The sequence below is a fragment of the Panthera tigris genome, chromosome X, assembly GCF_018350195.1.
Source record: "Panthera tigris isolate Pti1 chromosome X, P.tigris_Pti1_mat1.1, whole genome shotgun sequence".
NCBI lineage: Eukaryota > Metazoa > Chordata > Mammalia > Carnivora > Felidae > Panthera > Panthera tigris.
In genome coordinates this window covers 125,885,170-125,902,161 of record NC_056677.1, presented here as the reverse complement: position 1 = coordinate 125,902,161, position 16,992 = coordinate 125,885,170, and the positions used below count along the sequence as shown (strand labels likewise).

Genomic DNA, 16,992 nt, shown 5'->3' with positions numbered 1-16,992 from the left:
CGTAGGGCGTTCTTGCTCATGGGATTGGGGGGTGGGGCAGGAGCAGGGAAGGCTTCTCAGAAGTGCCATCTTAACTGAACCCAGAAGAAGAGAGAGGGGCCAGTCCAGAGACATTGCTTACACAGGATAGGCGTCGTTAGTCGCTCCTCCTCCTAGGGATGGGGCTGTTGATATCGCTGGCCTGTCCTGAGCCCTTCTTGCCAGCCGGTGGAGCTCCATCAGCCCCGAAACCCAGCTCAGGCCTTCCTCCTCCGGGGAATCCCCATCTCTGGGCTTCCCCTGTGCCTGGAGCAGGGAAGGCTGCCACTGTTTTTTTGTTACTTCGTTGTCCCCCTGACTAAACTGAGGGCTCTTGAAGACCAAAGAATGATGTTAATTCTGCTCTGACGTCCCAGCCCCTGGCAGAGTCGGGCTCAAGGCAAGGGTGGTTGATGAACACATCGACTCAACTGTGACCTCAGATGAGTTGTCTTGTGTGGTTGGACTTCCTTTGCATCTGTAACACTGAAGAGTTGGGTGGGTGGCTTTTCTGAGGGTACTCTCAACTCCAGAATATATGAACTTGGGAACTAGGTGCTCACTCCGTTCTCATCTCAAGATTGTGTGTGTGCATGCATATATAAGTGTTCTGATTCAAGGGATGATAAAGAGGGCTGTTTGGTGTCTGAAAAAGTATGTGTTTCAGCAAACTCCATAAACCCCTGGTGGGGAGGCCTTAGGGAGTTGGGGCACCCTAGGATTGAGCAGGTGGATTACCTGTTTTGCATTTTTACCTCCAGTCCACGCCCAGTGGAATGGCCTCCAGGCTTCTTTGTGGGCTTTTGTCATTTGTTTTTGTAGAGAAGTAGCAGTCAAAATAAAGTAGCCAACACCTGTGTGCACCTCAGTGCACAGAATTGAAAATCACCATATTGTCATAGCTGCCTCACAGAATTTTAACTTAAAAGGACTAAAATATGGGCACCTGGGTGGCTCATTCGATTAAGTGTCCGAGTTCGGCTCAGGTCATGATCTCACGGTTTGTGAGTTCGAGCCCTGCTTCGGGTTCTCTGCTGCCAGCACAGATCCTGCTTCAGATCCCGTGTCTCCCTCACTCTCTGCCCCTCCCCTGCTTGCAGGCACACACGCACTCGCTCTCTCACTCACTCTCTCAAAAATAAACATTTTTTAAAAATAAAAGAACCAAAATATCACAGAGTTAAAGGCCCTTTTATTCCTCATCTTTGGTGCTATTAAAAGTTCGTTTATGGGGCACCTCGGTGGCTCAGTCAGTTAAGCGTCCAACTCTTGATCTCAACTCAGGTCTTGATCTCAGGGTCATGAGTTCAAGCCCTGCATTGGTGTCCACGCTGGGCGTGAAACCTACTTTTAAAAAAAAGTTTGTTTATTATGCACTTAGATAGGGTTTAAAGGTAAATTTTATGTTATAACTGTTTTATCACAATAAAAAGCTTTTTTAAAAAACGCGAACAGTTCACTTGGGCCCAAGTCAGAGTCTGGGCACAGCTGGGTCTCCCCTCTGTGACTAGTATCAAAGAGCTACGTTCTCCTCTCCTTGAACCTCTGTCAAGGTGGCTATAACCAGCCCCTGTTCCTGGCCCAGGATTCCCTGTCCTCAGTCAGTGGCACCACCATCCTCCTAGGCATTGGCCATGGTCCTCAGTTCATCCCCTCCCCTCACCCACACCAGCCTGCCTATCAGCTCTGTCACTCCACCCCTCATCACATCCCAGACTGTCCGCTGTCCGCACCCTGGGCCACAAGGAGACCACTGCAAGAGCAGGCTTCTCAGGGCGCCTGGGGGGCTCAGTTGGTTGAGCGGCCAACTTCGGCTCAGGTCATGATCACGTAGCTCGTGTCGGGCTCTGCTGACAGCTCAGAGCCTAGAATGTGCTTCGGATTCTGCATCTCCCTCTCTCTGCCCCTCCCCTGCTCGCGCTCTGTCTCTCAAAAATATATAAACATTTAAAAAGACAGGCTTCTCACGGGTCCTCCCTGCTTTCCTCTCTGGCCTCCCCACAGTCTGCTCTGATCCAAAAGTAGAGTGATCCTTTGAAGATAAGAGCCCTCGTCCCACCCCCCACCCGAGGCGCCCCAGTAGCAACCTGACAAAGCCCTCCACATCTCTCTTGAGGCCTCTCTGCTGCCCAGAACCTTCTGGCACATAGCCATATGGCTTGCCCCCTTGCCTCCTGTAGGCTTTTCTCTCTTTTGTCCCTCATTGTGTTCCAGTCAGTGTGTCCTCTTGGATACTCCCCTTGCCACAGTGTCATCTAGTACAAGGAGCCCTTCCAGCCAGCCCCTGTGTCCTTTGACTTTCCCTTTCTCCTTCTAAGCACTCCCCTGCCTTTCCATCCCCACAGGCCACCTCAGAACCACAACCACCCGCTTCTCCCAGGGGCTGGCCTGGTTCCCTCCATGGACACGGGGTGCATTCCCTGCCCCTGACGTGTCATACTGGGTTTTAGATATATCCCACCAAGGATGTGCAGAGCACTGTGGTCAGAGATATTTGAAATAAATCTTTTCTCTGCGGTACGTTGTCAGTTTGATACACAGTTCAATTCATTTGTTTGTGTTTGTATTCAATATAGTATGGTTTTGTCACCTCTTATCTTCATTTTCATTTTGGTTATGATGTAAGCTCGTATGTGATTCCAAGACACCTTGTGCCTGTACCTTCCCTCATTCGCACCCACCCAGGACTAGGAAGCGCTTCTTACCTCGTTGATCACGCGAAAGGCGAAAGGCGGCCTATGATCCATCGATCTGTAGGCGATCTGCAGGGGCTCCACCCTCTCCAGCTGCATGGCTCTCCACGCTGTGGCCACGGTGTTGCCCATTCCTCACATCCTTGCTGGCAGCTGTCTTGAGTTGTCTGCAGTATCGGGCCACGAAAAATAATGCCGTTACAAATAACCTCCTACACCTATTGTGTTTTGCATTTCTGGGAGTGTCTCTTGAGGATAGAGTTCTAGAAGGGATTGCCATTGATGGCATCAGCACCCTTGATTGTATCTAAGAGGAGTTCCTGGGACGTGTGGTTTGTACTTGACCTTACAGTGGTTAAACTATTTGGGGAATATAAGTGAGCATTCTGAAGAAGCCAGACCTTTCCCACGGGTGCAGTGTTGTTCTCTGACTCCAGGACTGTCCAGTTTCCAGGGAGCAGCCCTGGCCTTCAGCAAGCAGCGCCCCTGTAGACTGTGTGAAAGTGACTGTTCCAGTCCATCCACCACTCTGATGCTGACAAGCTCCCTTTCTCCCCTCTGTGATAGTGGGTTGCAGGCCACGCCCAGCTTCCCAGGATCCTTCTTCATTTCCTACTGGGAAGCTAAGACTGTGAAAATGGAAAACTAAGCTCTGGGAAAACTAAGCTCTGTGCTGTAACAGGCTAGGGACCCTCACTTTTCAGTAAGAAAAAGTCTCCTACGGGCCTTGGACTGAATCAGGGTGACCGTGAGAGCCAGGCTCAGAGCCCTGAACTGCTAGAGGAGGACCCAGGATGCGGAGAATCTCAGGGGTGAGCCTGTCTCCCTACCCCTGACTTGAGCTGTTCAAAAAAGGCATGTCCTAATGGTGCCAAGTCCTGATACTAACGTGCCTTTGGCAACTTACCCACATCATTTGAATCGGGTTTGCATTGCACACCACAGTGCCTTCATTGGAGTCTCCCCAGTGTGAACAAGGGGGAAGTTGCTTGGGGCAGACCGGCCGTGAGGCAGTGACCAATGCTGACACAAGCCAAATGGGACCGGACAGCTCTAGGGCTAAGATACTGAGGACAGGAATAGTCTGATTCTTTTCTAGAATGAATTGCTGAGAGACCAGCAGACAGCCGATCCCGAGCCCACAATTCCTCCCAAGCCTCCCCGGCCCCGGGTCATGTTCCAGCCCTCTAAGCCCTGCCTGAGAACATCGTGGCCAGGCTCTGATTCCAGGGCCCAGGGCCTCGTGGTGATCATTTCTGACATACCCAAGGAAGGGACCCTGCCAGGTGGATCCGAAGTATGGGGAAGGAGCTCTGCCAGTTGAGGAGGAGCGGGGAGGGTGCTCCTCTGTGCCTTGGTCTTTGCCTCTCCGTTCCGGTGGTCGTTGGGTGGTCATTGGTCGAGGCCGAGGCGGTCCTGTGTTAGAAGGGAATGTCAACCGTTTCCGATTGCCCGAGTTGGCCAGTCTTTAGATAGTGCCTCTGGGATGTTGGTACCTATTGTCGAGATGAGGAAACTGAGGTATGGGATGTTGGGGTCACTTGCTCAGGTCCATGTTTAGAAATTGCCAAGTCAGGATTTGAGCTCAGCTTGGCTGGCTCCAAACCTGCGTGTTCTTACCACAGCACTGTGCTGTGTGCCACCTCCCCGGGGGGTAGCGCTAGGCTGTGTCACCATCAGCGAGTCGTCCTATGCCCCACAACTGCTTTTGGTCAAGCACGCATGGGAGAAAATCTAAAATACAGAGGCCATAGTAACACCCAAGCCAGGCCTTCATGAAGAGTAGCCCTGCCCACGTTTTGGGTGGGCAGCTCCCTCTCCGGCAGCCAAGGGCCTCTTGTTAGCCAGCAAGCCCAGAGGCCCCTGGGCACGGCTTGTAAATTGGCCTCTTCCAAGGCAGTGTACTAAGAAGCCACATGGTGTTTCTATCCGGAAGAATGCCACCTGTACAAGCTGTTTACTGTCCTGCATGCTAGGGGTGGGCGTGGGGCAGAAGGCCTCACAGTGGTCACAGCAGGGGGGCAAAGCCCAAAGCCCCCAAAGACCTCCTGAAGGGAAAAGGCGTCAAGATCCGATGAGCTTCGGCTGGCGGGGGGGCGGCGGCCCTGTCTCTCAGAGCCCCGCCCGCGCCGGCGTGCTCCAGGCCTGCCGATGCTGACGTTTTCTACAGACTGCTGTTGTGTTCCCTGTGATGCTTACATACTTATTTAACACTTCAGGGAAGAAAAGTCAGAAGACCAGGATCTCCAGGGCCTCAAGGACAAACCTCTGAAGTTCAAAAAGGTGAAGAAGGATAAGAAAGAAGACAGAGAGGGCAAGCATGAGCCCCTGCAGCCACCTGCCCACCACTCTGCTGAACCAGCAGAGGCAGGCAAAGCGGAGACCTCAGAAGGGTCAGGCACAGCCCCAGCCGTCCCGGAAGCTTCTGCCTCCCCTAAACAGCGGCGCTCCATCATTCGTGACCGGGGACCCATGTATGACGATCCCACTCTGCCTGAAGGCTGGACCCGAAAGCTGAAGCAAAGGAAATCTGGCCGCTCCGCTGGGAAGTATGATGTGTATTTGATCAAGTAAGTAAGGGCAACTCGTGTCGTCTGCAGAGCAGGGAAGGCTGGGTAGGCAGGAGGCGGGGGGCAGGTGCTAAGAAACTAATGGGGATCCCTTAAGAACGGCAGCTCTTCGTTGCTTGTCGATCAGGAAAATGTGTGTGCATCAACCTATCTTGGGTCCGGGGGGGGGGGGGACTTCCCTAATGAACACCACTCGCGGGCCCAACCAGGTAGGTTTGGAATGACCGTGTGCAGAGATCACTGCCCTGAGTGAGGCATGCACAGGGTAGCAGGGCTTTACCCCACCAGCCCTTGGGTCTTGTCTGAAGATGGCATAGCAGTAGGGCCTGCCCAGGGCCACAGCGAGGGTTGGAGTTGACGGGGCTCGGTCCACTCTGTGGATCACGTTGGGAAAGGTGAGCTCTCTGACAGGGCCTCCGGGGAGAGACACAAGTGAGCATCATGTGCCTTTCCAGCTGTCCTTTGTGCATTTGTCCAGCTTCGGGCTGGTCGTTGGGCATTTTCTATTGAAACAGAGTAACTTCCAAGCCAGAGCTTCAGAGGAAGACTGAATGAGTAGTGCATTTCAGTTCTGGCCCTTAGACGATCCAGAAAAGGTTAACAGACTTTGAAGGACATTTGCAGACAACCTCGTTTGATTCCAACAACTCTGAGAAGGGTGAGCAAAGCATTATCCTATTGACAGATGAGGAAACTGATCCCAGAGAGGCTAAGCGGCATGTCCAGGTTCAGACAGAGGAGTGCTCTACTTACTGCCTGGACCCAGGCACCAGCCAGCAGGGTAGGCCCCAGCCTGGTGGCTCAAGAGGGTCCCTAGGCCTGGCCCCTTTGGGGGGCGGCCAGAGGAGGGGCCTTGGTGGCAGACGGATCCTCAGGGGCATCCAGGCAAGAGCCAGAGAGCAGCCAGCACCGAGCTGTTCCGTCATTGGAGCACGCCCTAAAGGGGCCCACCACCACCCAGCGCGACCTGACTGTGGCCGCGCCCCTCTGTTTTAGCCCGTTTGGCTCTTCTCTAATGTGACTGTCCTCTCGCTCAATAGCACCATCAGGCAGGTCGTAGCTGCAGAGCATCCTGTCGGAGAGTTCACCACATTCTGCTCTGCCCCATATCTGACATTCCTGTGGAAGCTTCTAATCGTTCTTTGTGTCTCTCCATTTGTTCCCACAGTCCCCAGGGAAAAGCCTTTCGCTCTAAAGTGGAGTTGATTGCGTACTTCGAAAAGGTAGGCGACACCTCCCTGGACCCTAATGATTTTGACTTCACGGTAACTGGGAGAGGGAGCCCCTCCCGGCGAGAGCAGAAACCACCTAAGAAGCCCAAATCTCCCAAAGCTCCAGGAACTGGCAGAGGTCGGGGACGCCCCAAAGGGAGCGGCACTGCGAGACCCAAGGCAGCAGCATCAGAGGGTGTGCAGGTGAAAAGGGTCCTGGAGAAAAGTCCCGGGAAGCTTCTGGTCAAGATGCCTTTTCAAGCTTCGCCGGGGAGCAAGGCCGAAGGGGGTGGGGCCACCACGTCAGCCCAGGTCATGGTTATCAAACGCCCCGGCAGGAAGCGAAAAGCCGAGGCCGACCCCCAGGCCATCCCCAAGAAGCGGGGCCGAAAGCCAGGTAGTGTGGTGGCGGCCGCCGCCGCGGAGGCCAAAAAGAAAGCAGTGAAGGAGTCTTCTATCCGGTCCGTGCAGGAGACCGTGCTCCCCATCAAGAAGCGCAAGACCCGGGAGACCGTCAGCATCGAGGTGAAGGAGGTGGTGAAGCCCCTGCTGGTGTCCACCCTCGGCGAGAAGAGCGGAAAGGGACTGAAGACCTGCAAAAGCCCCGGGCGGAAAAGCAAGGAGAGCAGCCCCAAGGGGCGCGGTGGCAGCGCCTCCTCACCCCCCAAGAAGGAGCACCACCACCACCACCACCACTCGGAGCCCCCGAAGGCGCCTGCGCCGCTGCTTCCGCCCCCGCCCCCGCCCCCACCCGAGCCCCAGAGCTCCGAGGACCCCGCCAGCCCCCCTGAGCCCCAGGACTTGAGCAGCGGCGTCTGCAAAGAGGAGAAGATGCCGAGAGGAGGCTCGCTGGAGAGCGACGGCTGCCCCAAGGAGCCAGCTAAGACTCAGCCCGCGGTCGCGACCGCTGCCACGGCCGCAGAAAAGTACAAACACCGAGGGGAGGGAGAGCGCAAAGACATTGTCTCGTCCTCCATGCCGAGGCCAAACAGAGAGGAGCCTGTGGACAGCCGGACGCCCGTGACCGAGAGAGTTAGCTGACTTTACACAGAGCGGATTGCAAAGCAAACCAACAAGAATAAAGGCAGCTGTTGTCTCTTCTCCTTATGGGTAGGGCTCTGACAAAGCTTCCCGATTAACTGAAATAAAAAATATTTTTTTTTCTTTCAGTAAACTTAGAGTTTCGTGGCTTCAGGGTGGGAGTAGTTGGAGCATTGGGATGTTTTTCTTACCGACAAGCACAGTCAGGTTGAAGACCTAACCAGGGCCAGAAGTAGCTTTGCACTTTTCTAAACTAGGCTCCTTCAACGAGGCTTGCTGCAGATACTACTGACCAGACAAGCTGTTGACCAGGCTTCTTAGGGTGTGCCTGCACCTCCCCTCCCACCCGGACCTCCCCCCTGTGTGGTCATTAGGGACAGAGAGTGCTTGAGAGGACACGCCCGTTTTTCGGTGCCGGTGCCGTTGGTGCCCCAGTCTGCCCTCTCCTCTCCCCCTCCCCTGCCCCACCCCTATACCCCAGTTCCCCACCCACATTGGGACAAGGAGGTGTGAGGCAGGAGAGACAGTTGGATTCTTTAGAGAAAAAGACAGAGATGGCCAGTGGCTACAGCCTGTGTGATCTCACCCATGGTGGCACAAATCTGGCCCCACGCCAGCCCCAATCCAAAACCGACTAGGACATTTCACAGAACAGGGAAGTAAGCACCTGTTCGCTCCAGTTCCGGCATGGCTAGGAGGGAGTCAGTCCTTGAGCTGCTGGGTGTAGATTGGCCTGAGCCGCAGGAGAGAGGACGGCCGGGGGGGCCGTCCTCCAGTGGGTGGCGCTAGACAGAGGCCGTGGAAGCCGCAGGACAGGGCGCGGGCAGGCTGGCCCCGGCTCCTCCGGGTGGCAGAGAGCAGTGGGGCCGATGGAATTCCTAGTCGCTCAGAGCAGTCTGTGACTGGTAGACAGAGGCCTAGTGGACAGGTTGGGGGGCCAGGGGAAAGGAGGGGAAAATGTTCTTCCAAAACTTTCCAATTCTACTCCTTTAGGGACAGCTTAGAACTATTTGCACTATTGAGTCTTCATGTTCCCACTTCAAAACAAACATGCTCTGAGAGCAAACTGGCTTGAACTGGTGACACTTTGTCCCTCAAGCCACCAGACGTGACGGTGTTTAGAACTACCTGGATCTGTATATACCTGCGCTTGTTTTAAAGTGGGCTCAGCACATAGGGTTCCCACGAAGCTCCGAAACTCTAAGTGTTTGCTGCAATTTTATAAGGACTTCCTGATTGGTTTCTTTTCTGTCCTTCCATTTCTGCCTTCTCTCATTCACCCTTTCATTTCTTCCCTCCTTGTTCATCCCTTCTGCGCCAGGTACCCACAGTCTCCAACTTTACCTGAGTTGATGCTGGTCAGCTCAGTCCCCCAGATCTCACCCTGCCCTTGGCCTTCCCACTGCCAGCCCCAGCCCCAGCCCCAGCCCCAGCCCCAGCCCCAGCCGCACCCTGTTCTGAGCCCTGAGGAAGCCCTGGGCTCTGCCGAGTCCACCTGGCCCTAGCACCTTGGCTTCTCTGAAGGGCAAGAGAGCAGCACGATCTTGCTCTCGTAGGGAGCTCCCTTCCCTGGTCAGACCCTGCATTCTGGGCCTTCTGAACCTTCTACTTGAGAGAAACAGGCAGGAGAAGTTGGGCGGATTTGGATTTGGGAGCTGAGGGTAGCACAGAGGCCCCCTTGGCCTGCCGGAGTCATTGAGTAACCCAGCCCTGACCTTGGCCTCCTCCAGGCCCGGCTAGCACAGTGCAGTGCAACAAGGCAGCAGGTGGGAAGGAATGTAGGTGCCCCAGATCTGGGCTGGGACCAGCGCCTAGCCCCCTGGCCCCTCCGCTCCTCCTCTGAGTTAACCACGAGTTCTCTTCTGATGGAAAATGTGTGGCTTTTGCTTGCCGGAGACTGGGTGGGGCCAGCCCACCCCAGGTTTCCACCTCTCTGCCAGGGCTGTGGTGTGGGGGCTTAGAGGCTTGGCTTTGCTGTGGGTGTTCCTTGATCAGTCTCCATTTAGGACCCCATCCCCTCATTCTCTGTTCAGGAAGTCCTTATCTAGCTGCATATCTTCATCATATTGGTATATCCTTTTCTGTGTTTACAGAGATGTCTCTTATATCTAAATCTGTCCAACTGAGAAGTACCTTATCAAAGTAGCAAATGAGACAGCAGTCTTATGCTTCCAGAAACACCCACAAGCACGTCCCATGCGAGCTGCTGCCATGAACTGTCAAGTGCGTGTTGTCTCGTGTATTTCAGTTATTGTCCCCTGGCTTCCTTACTGCGGTGTAACCATGAAGGAGTGAAACATCCTAAAAACCGTCTAGCACTTCCTTGCCAGTCCTTAGTGATCAGGAACCATAGTTGACAGTTCCAATCAGTAGCTTAAGAAAAAATCGCGTTTGTCTCTTCCGGAATGGTTAGAAGCAAGGGAGTTTGCCCCCATTCTGTTTGCAGAATCATAGTTGGCCTTCGTAGTGTTTCTGTACCCATCCCCCTATGCTGCAAAAGCAAGTCCCACAACCAGACCCGCTCTGCTGTCGACCCTCTGGGCTTCACTTCTGACTCCTCCCCAGGAAGGGAAGGGGGGGGTGGTTGGAGGAGGAGGCGAGTCCTTCAGGACCCCTCTTCCTTCAAGGACAAAAGGCTCCTGACCCCGAAGTAGCCTCGCACTCCCGGCACCCACAAAGGATGCCTATCCACGCGAGTACAGCGTCCGGCCAGTTTGTCGTGGAGACGCCGTCCGTTCTGGTCGGTTGGGTTTTTATGCATTACACTTAGTCCGGTGGAATGTGACTCCTGGAACCAGTGTCAAGACAAGAGCTGGCCTCCCCATCAGCTCAGTACCATCTGGTCCAGGGAAGACGAGCGTGGGGCCCACCATGCCCCCCCCCCTTTCACCCAGGACCGTTCAGGGGCTGCCTGGGCGTTGGTGGTTGAGGGCACAGCATTTCAAGTGTCATTTTCCTTCTACCCGGCCTGACCTGCAGCCCCTCACTCCCCGGCTGCTTCTCCTTACAGTTCCGAAGCCGCAGGCAGCGCCTGGGGCTCTGTAGGGTTTTCTCTCCTTCTCCCCTTTCCTCCACATTCCCTCTTCTGCACCTAATAAAGGCACCACGAGTAAGTCACCATTAAGCAGGTCGCCGTGGTGGTTTGTCGCCCTGGCAGGCAGGGGCCCTGCAGCTCCCGTGCCACCCCTGTCCTGGGTCAGGTTGATAGGAGGTTGGAGGGAAAGCCAGGCCACGGGATTCTCACCAGCTGTGTCCAGCCCAGTTTGGGGGTGTGACCTCAATTTTGTGTGTACTCGGCCACCCCGAAGATTGGGGGCATCTTTTAGGGACTGTGTGAAGAGTACAGAAATTAACCAACAGCTTTTAGATACCTGTCTGTGGGGCTAGGTCACAGAGTCCCTTTCAGTCACCCCAGCCCTCGTTCTAGCTGTTAGTTACTACCTCCTCTCCCAACAGAATGCCATAGGCCCTCGAGCTCCTCCCACAATGCCTAGCCCAGCTCTGCCCTGCCCACTGGTGGGCCTGCCCTAACCAGTGGAATTGCTGGCCTTGACACTGTAGTGAAGCAGGGCACTGAGCCACAGCCAGGCTCTAAGACAGCTCCCTTCTGCCGCTGCTGTATTCCCACATCAGAAGGCACAGGAGACACCTAGAAATGCCCCGTTCCCCAAGTCCGTCAGTGCCAAACTACCCAAGGACCCCAGCCCCTCAACTTCCTGGAGGGTACAAGCCGTGGTGGTGGCCCGGGGACCCTGGCCACAGCCGGCACCTGGCTTCTACTCCTGAGACCCCGTGCAGGTGTGGGCAACAGTCCGTTCAAGGGCACCGTTCCTGGCTCGAGGCCACCAGTGGTGGCACTAGGACCCGGAGGAGCCCCAACTTGTCACCTGCTCCTCTGCCCAGCTTTTCACTGCTGTGACAAGGGTGTGAAAGAGGGTACTAGTCCGAAACAAACTGCCATGTTTAGAGGGAAAAGGGTTTCTCTAGCTGACAGGACCTCTGCATTTAAGTAACTTTTAATAAAGCAGCCGAAGCGCAGGAAGGAGCAAAAGGTATGAACTGAATTCACCAGGTGGGGCCGACTGGATCTTGCAGGGCCCAGGTAGAGCCCGGCAGCCAAACTCCGTATCCCCTTCCCAGAGCATTCCCACCCGGCTCTCTCGGGGCTGATGGAGCCAGGGAAGGTCACAGGTGCCGGTTCTTGGAGAAGCCTTTTGCGCACCCTTTCCTAGCCAGTGTCCCCCCGAATCGTTTCCTGATCGGAGTTTCACACACAGATTCTAGGACTGATGGGCCAGACCTCAGGAAGCGAGCTATGTCTAGAGCCCTGCGGGCCTTTGCCTAGCCAGTTCCAGGAGTCCTGGCTCGTGGGGGTGGGGGTGGGGGCAAGCATGGCAGCGTCGCCCCGCCTGTGGTAGAAGCCCTGCTCCTGTGCCCCTGCGGCCCCACCGTGTCGCGTTCCTGATCTTACTCTGTTCTCTGTAAGGGCCCCCCCTTTGCTCTCTTCATCAGTAAACTCGTCCACTCTGGAGGGGTTTGTTGAGTCTCCATTTTTGCGTCTTTCTCTTTCAGCTACTGTTATCGATCTTTAGAAAAGGCATAGTCTAATTGTTATCAATCGCTAGGATACTGCCTCCCCCAGGGTCTGAAGTTACATATTAAATGGTAAAAAAAAAAAAAAAAAAAAAAGTGAACACTGAAACCTGTTCTTGACAATTCAGAAGGAAAACCTAGAAAACATTTGGCAGAAAACCACATTTCAATGTTGCTGAATGAATAAGACCAAGCTTTTGCAGAAATGCTGATCTAAAACAACTTGGAGCTTGGCCTGACATGTGGTGAGTGCTGCAGGAAAAGGGGAATCCAGCCTGAAGCTGCTGGGTCTGAGGCTCGGGGCCATCCTGTCCTGTGGGGCCGCCCGCCTGGTCCCAGACCTGTAGGAGCCCAGCGCTTGGTGTGGGAAGCAGAGTTTCACCAGTGACTCCAGAGGCCTGCAACGTCCTCACCACCGAGCACCACCTGTTCTTTGCTCCTTTCTCATCTCGACAGGGCCCTCCCCAAGTGCTGGTTTTTCAGTAAAAAGGGAGTTCTAGGGTCCTAGGGCCCAGGCAACTAGGAAGGTGAGCGTGAGGTGTCCCTTTCAGCCTTGGCCTGTGCCCTGAGGACATTCCCCCCGCTCTGCTCTCCCTGGGGCCCAGGGCCTAGGTGAAGCGGTGCTCCCTTCTGCGCTCGGAGGGGAAGACAGTGGCCTGAGCACCCACTGTGGTGCGTGTCCCCCTCGCCCCTCACCAGCGAGAGCCCCTGGGCCGGAGGGACGGCAGGCGTAAGAACAGGTGCCGGGCGGAACCGAGACCCTCCGGAAGGGAAGTCCGGCCTTGGAGTTTGAGAGCATCCGGGAAACCTGCAGATTGCCTTTGCTCCCCAGCCCCCTTCCGGCTCCCCTTTTCTCAGGTCCTCGGCAGCAAGAGACAATGAGATGAAAAGGCCAAGAGGTTTGGCTCCTGCCCACTGGTAGTCCCTCTCCCTCAGTGTTTGTGTGTCCAGTGACAGAGCTGTTCCTCCTGGTGACCCTGATTATATCCAGTACCTTATAGACTATACGCATAGGCCTGCTTGGTCTCTATCCTGGGCTTTTGTTTTGCTTTTTAGCTTCGCTTTTAGTTTTTCTGTCCCTTTTATTTAAAATGCACCAACTAGACACACAGAGCAGTTGAATTTTTATATATATATCTGTATATTGCACAATTATAAACTCATTTTGCTTGTGGCTCCACACACACACACAAAAAGACCTGTTAAAATTATACCTGTTGCTTAATTACAATATTTCTGATAACCATAGCATAGGACAAGGGAAAATAAAAAACAAAAAAAAAACAAAAAAAAAAACAACAAAAAAAAAAAACAAAAAACTACAAATCTGTCTGCTGGTCACTTCTTCTGTCCAAGCAGATCCGTGGTCTTTCCTCGCTTCTTTTAAGGGCTTCCCTGTGCCAAGCTAAGGAGGCTCCAGGCAGCGTCCGGGTTTTGCACTGTTTCTCCCATGCTCGTGAGAGAAGTCCCAGGATGCTGGTGCGAGTCAGTTCACCTCAGCGGGTGGGCGCGAGAGCGCTTCCTTGCCCTGGCAAAGTCTGGAATGTAGCTGGCACCACCTGGCTCCCTTTGCCGTCTGGGTGGGGCAGCTGGAGTCCACGGGGAGGGGGTGGCCTGACCCCCCGCCCCCGCCCCTCCCGGTGACGCAGTCAGAGTGATGGCGTCTGGAGGGCCGGCTCAACAGGCCTCCCCACCAGTAGGGCTTCCGCTTTGCCGAGACTGGAGGGGAGCTGGGGGGCCTGTCACCTCTCTGAATGTGTGAGCTGCACCAGGTAGAGCACCAGGGACCCCAGAACCACATACGAGAGTCCACCGGGTCCCCTCTAGGAGGTGGCAAAGACTCCAGAAACATCCCTTTCTCTTCTCCCCCGTCCTACGAGTAACCGCATTTGCTTTTGTAATTCTTAACGAGCAATATCTGCTAGAGTTTAGCCGTAACACTTCTTTTTGATTGTTTTTTTTAAGTAAGTAAAAAACACCAAAAAAAAACAAAAACAAAAACAAAAAAACAAAACCCAGAAACTTGTTCTTCCAAAGCAGAGAGCATTATAATCACCAGGGCCAAAAGCTTCCCTCCCTGCATCAGTACTTCTTCTGAGGCCTGAACCAAAAGAGAAACGCTCATAAGCCCTTTGGGTGGCCAGGCTAGCCGTGGGCCCCTCGGAGGCCCCGGGCCGGGGCAGCCTGTGGGCCCAGCGTGGGGCCGGCTCCAGCCTGCGGTCAGTATTAGCGGTGGGTCACAGCGTCCTTCCCACCCAGCCTGGGGTGGGGGCAGACGAGGCGAGGGGGCCGTTGCCGCCGGTGTTTGCCGCTAACAGGTGGGTGTCCACGTGTGTCCACTGAAAGCACGTGCTTTCCGACTGAAATCAGCGCCCGAGTTAGCCTCACGCGGTGACCTCTCGCCCGCCTGGACGGAGCAGGGCCCACCCAGTCGAGTGTTTCTGGGGAGCTGGACGGTGGAGTGCAAAAGGCTTGCAGAACTTGAAGCCTGCTCCTTCCCTTGCTACCAAGGCCTCCTTTTCCGTTTGATTTGTCACTGCTTCAATCAATAACGGCCGCTCCAGAGTCAGTAGTTGATGAATATATGACCAAATATCACCAGGACTGTTACTCAATGTGTGCCGAGCCCTTTCCTCGCGCTGGGCTCCCGTGTACCCGGACACTGTAACGTGTGCTGTGTTTGCTCTCCTCCCCTCCTCCTTCACCCTCCCATTGTTCTGGGGTTTTTCCGTTTGGGTTTGGTTTGGTTTTTCCTTCTCCTTTTGTGTTCCAAACATGAGGTTCTCTCTACTGGTCCTCTTAACTGTGGTGTTGAGGCTTATATTTGTGTAATTTTTGGTGGGTGAAAGGAAATTTGCTAAGTAAATCTCTTCTGTGTTTGAACTGAAGTCTGTATTGTAACCATGTTTAAAGTAATTGTTCCAGAGACAAATGCTTCTAGACACCTTTTCTTTACAAACAAAAGGATTTGGAGGGAGGGGATGGTGACCAAGATGAGGGGGGCTGTCCTTTTTCCCCAGGAGGGGAGTTCCGAAGAGATGACCCCTGCCGAGATCAGCCAGAAGCCACCCAAGGAAGTTAAGCCTAAACCAACGGACCAAATAGCTGATGTGTTGCCATTTTCAAAGAGCAAAACCAGGTTTCGTTCCACCCAGTGGATTCTATTGCCTTTTTTCCCCCTGAGATTATTAGCATCATCATTACTTTCAAGGACAGACGAGGTTGGTGTCCCTTTGAAGGGAGACAGGAGGGGTGTGGGCAGAGCCGACCTCGCATCGGCGGGAGGAGGATAGGGCCATCCCGAGCAGCACAGCTCAGACCAGACGAAAGGTGGTCACCTCCCTGGGGACCTCCACTGTGGCCACAGAGTCAAGTGTGTGTTCGCAGGGCAGATGGCCACTCTCCACCCGATGCGGCTCTTCCTGGTTGGGCCAGGTGATGGGCATTACCATTCGGGACACCTCCATCACATCCCACCCTGTCCCGAAGTCCACAACACTTCATGCGACCTGTAGATTCTTCACCATCCGGGATGATCTGATGATGGGGGAGGGGTGCACTCTCTTTGCTGTCATCTGATCCCCAGCAAAATTTGGGCATGACAAATTCGTGCTTCCCTTTCCTTGGCAAAACCAGATCCTTCTGAAAAAAGCCGTTACCCACACCATTGTTCTGGGCTCATGGAACAGGGACAGATGTGTGCTCCCTTAGCACCCAGCCCCCCCCCCCCAAGGCGAGGACAATGCTGACTGTCAAGACTATTTGCACATGGGAAGAACCAAGCAGGGTGGCTGCCCCCTCCCGATTCGCAGTGACACCGGTCGCCCTAGACAGAGGAGCTCCAGCCGGAAACCCGGCCAAGGGTGGGAGAGAGGTGTGTGCGGGCCGGGGAGCAGCCCAGGACAGACTTGGTTAGAGATGTCTCCAAAAGCCCTCCATCACATTCACCTTTGGTTTTTGTGTTTTGGGACAATTACTTTAGAAAATAAGTAGGTTGTTTTAAAAACAAAAAATATTGATTGCTTTTTTGTAGTGTTCAAAAAAAGGTTCTTTGTGTATAGCCAAATGACTGAAAGCACTGATATATTTAAAAACAAAAGGCAATTTATTAAGGAAATTTGTACCATTTCAGTAAACCTGTCTGAATGTACCTGTATACGTTTCAAAAACACCCCCCCCCACTGAATCCCTGTAACCTATTTATTATATAAAGAGTTTGCCTTATAAATTTACATAAAAATGTCCGTTTGTGTCTTTTGTTGTAAAATCAAGTGATTTTTTCATGAGGTTCTTTTACTATTTGAAAAGATGGGCAGCACGCAGTTTTATTTTATTTTTGTAAGTTTTTTAATACGTGTGAAAGCAAAGAATACTCAGCATGCCTTTCTAAGTGACGCGTTTGCACCTTTTGTTGGGAAGTACTGTATCCTGTGCTGTTAGCATTCTCGATAAATCTCTCTGTGAAAGTGACTCAAGGTCTGGGCTTTCATTATCAGACAGCTCACAGGACAGCATGGTGGTGTCTCCTGATTCCATCTGGCTGCCCCCGAACACGACAGCCAGCCGCTGTCGGGACGGCCTTGGGAGGAAAGAGCAGTCTCCTCCATACACCACCTCCCCCTGGCTTCCGAGGCTACGCCTTCCAGGCACACTGCTCCTGCGTGTGACGGGGCGCCCTGGGGTGGCAGGCCGGGAAGGGCCCGGCGCGGGGGCGGCCCGCCGTGCCGCAGGTCCAGAGGCCAGCGGGCCGCAGGCCTTCTGCACGGAAGCGCAACTCTCCCGCTCCTGGGGGCCGTGGCGGGGGCGCCTACTCTGTCCAGGTGCTTTGGTTAACACCCAGCCATCCCCCGGCTGCGGCTCCTCCTG

At 54.2% G+C, this 16,992-nt stretch overlaps 1 protein-coding gene across 2 annotated transcripts in view; it reads left to right on the top strand.

Moving 5' to 3' along the window:
* The window catches only part of MECP2 (methyl-CpG binding protein 2), a 67,867-nt gene extending 51,285 nt beyond the window's left edge, over positions 1-16,582 (top strand). Inside the window, exons 1-3 of one of the 2 annotated variants that reach the window (XM_042975278.1) lie at positions 5,259-5,281; positions 6,450-6,504; positions 6,614-16,582. In XM_042975278.1, the coding sequence (XP_042831212.1) occupies positions 6,742-7,533 (792 nt within the window). In that variant the 5' untranslated portion in view covers positions 5,259-5,281; positions 6,450-6,504; positions 6,614-6,741 and the 3' untranslated portion in view covers positions 7,534-16,582. Of the gene's footprint in view, positions 1-4,930; positions 5,282-6,449 lie in introns of those variants that run through there. The other variant, XM_042975277.1, reaches the window with a different exon arrangement.
* The last annotated feature ends 410 nt before the right edge of the window (positions 16,583-16,992 follow it).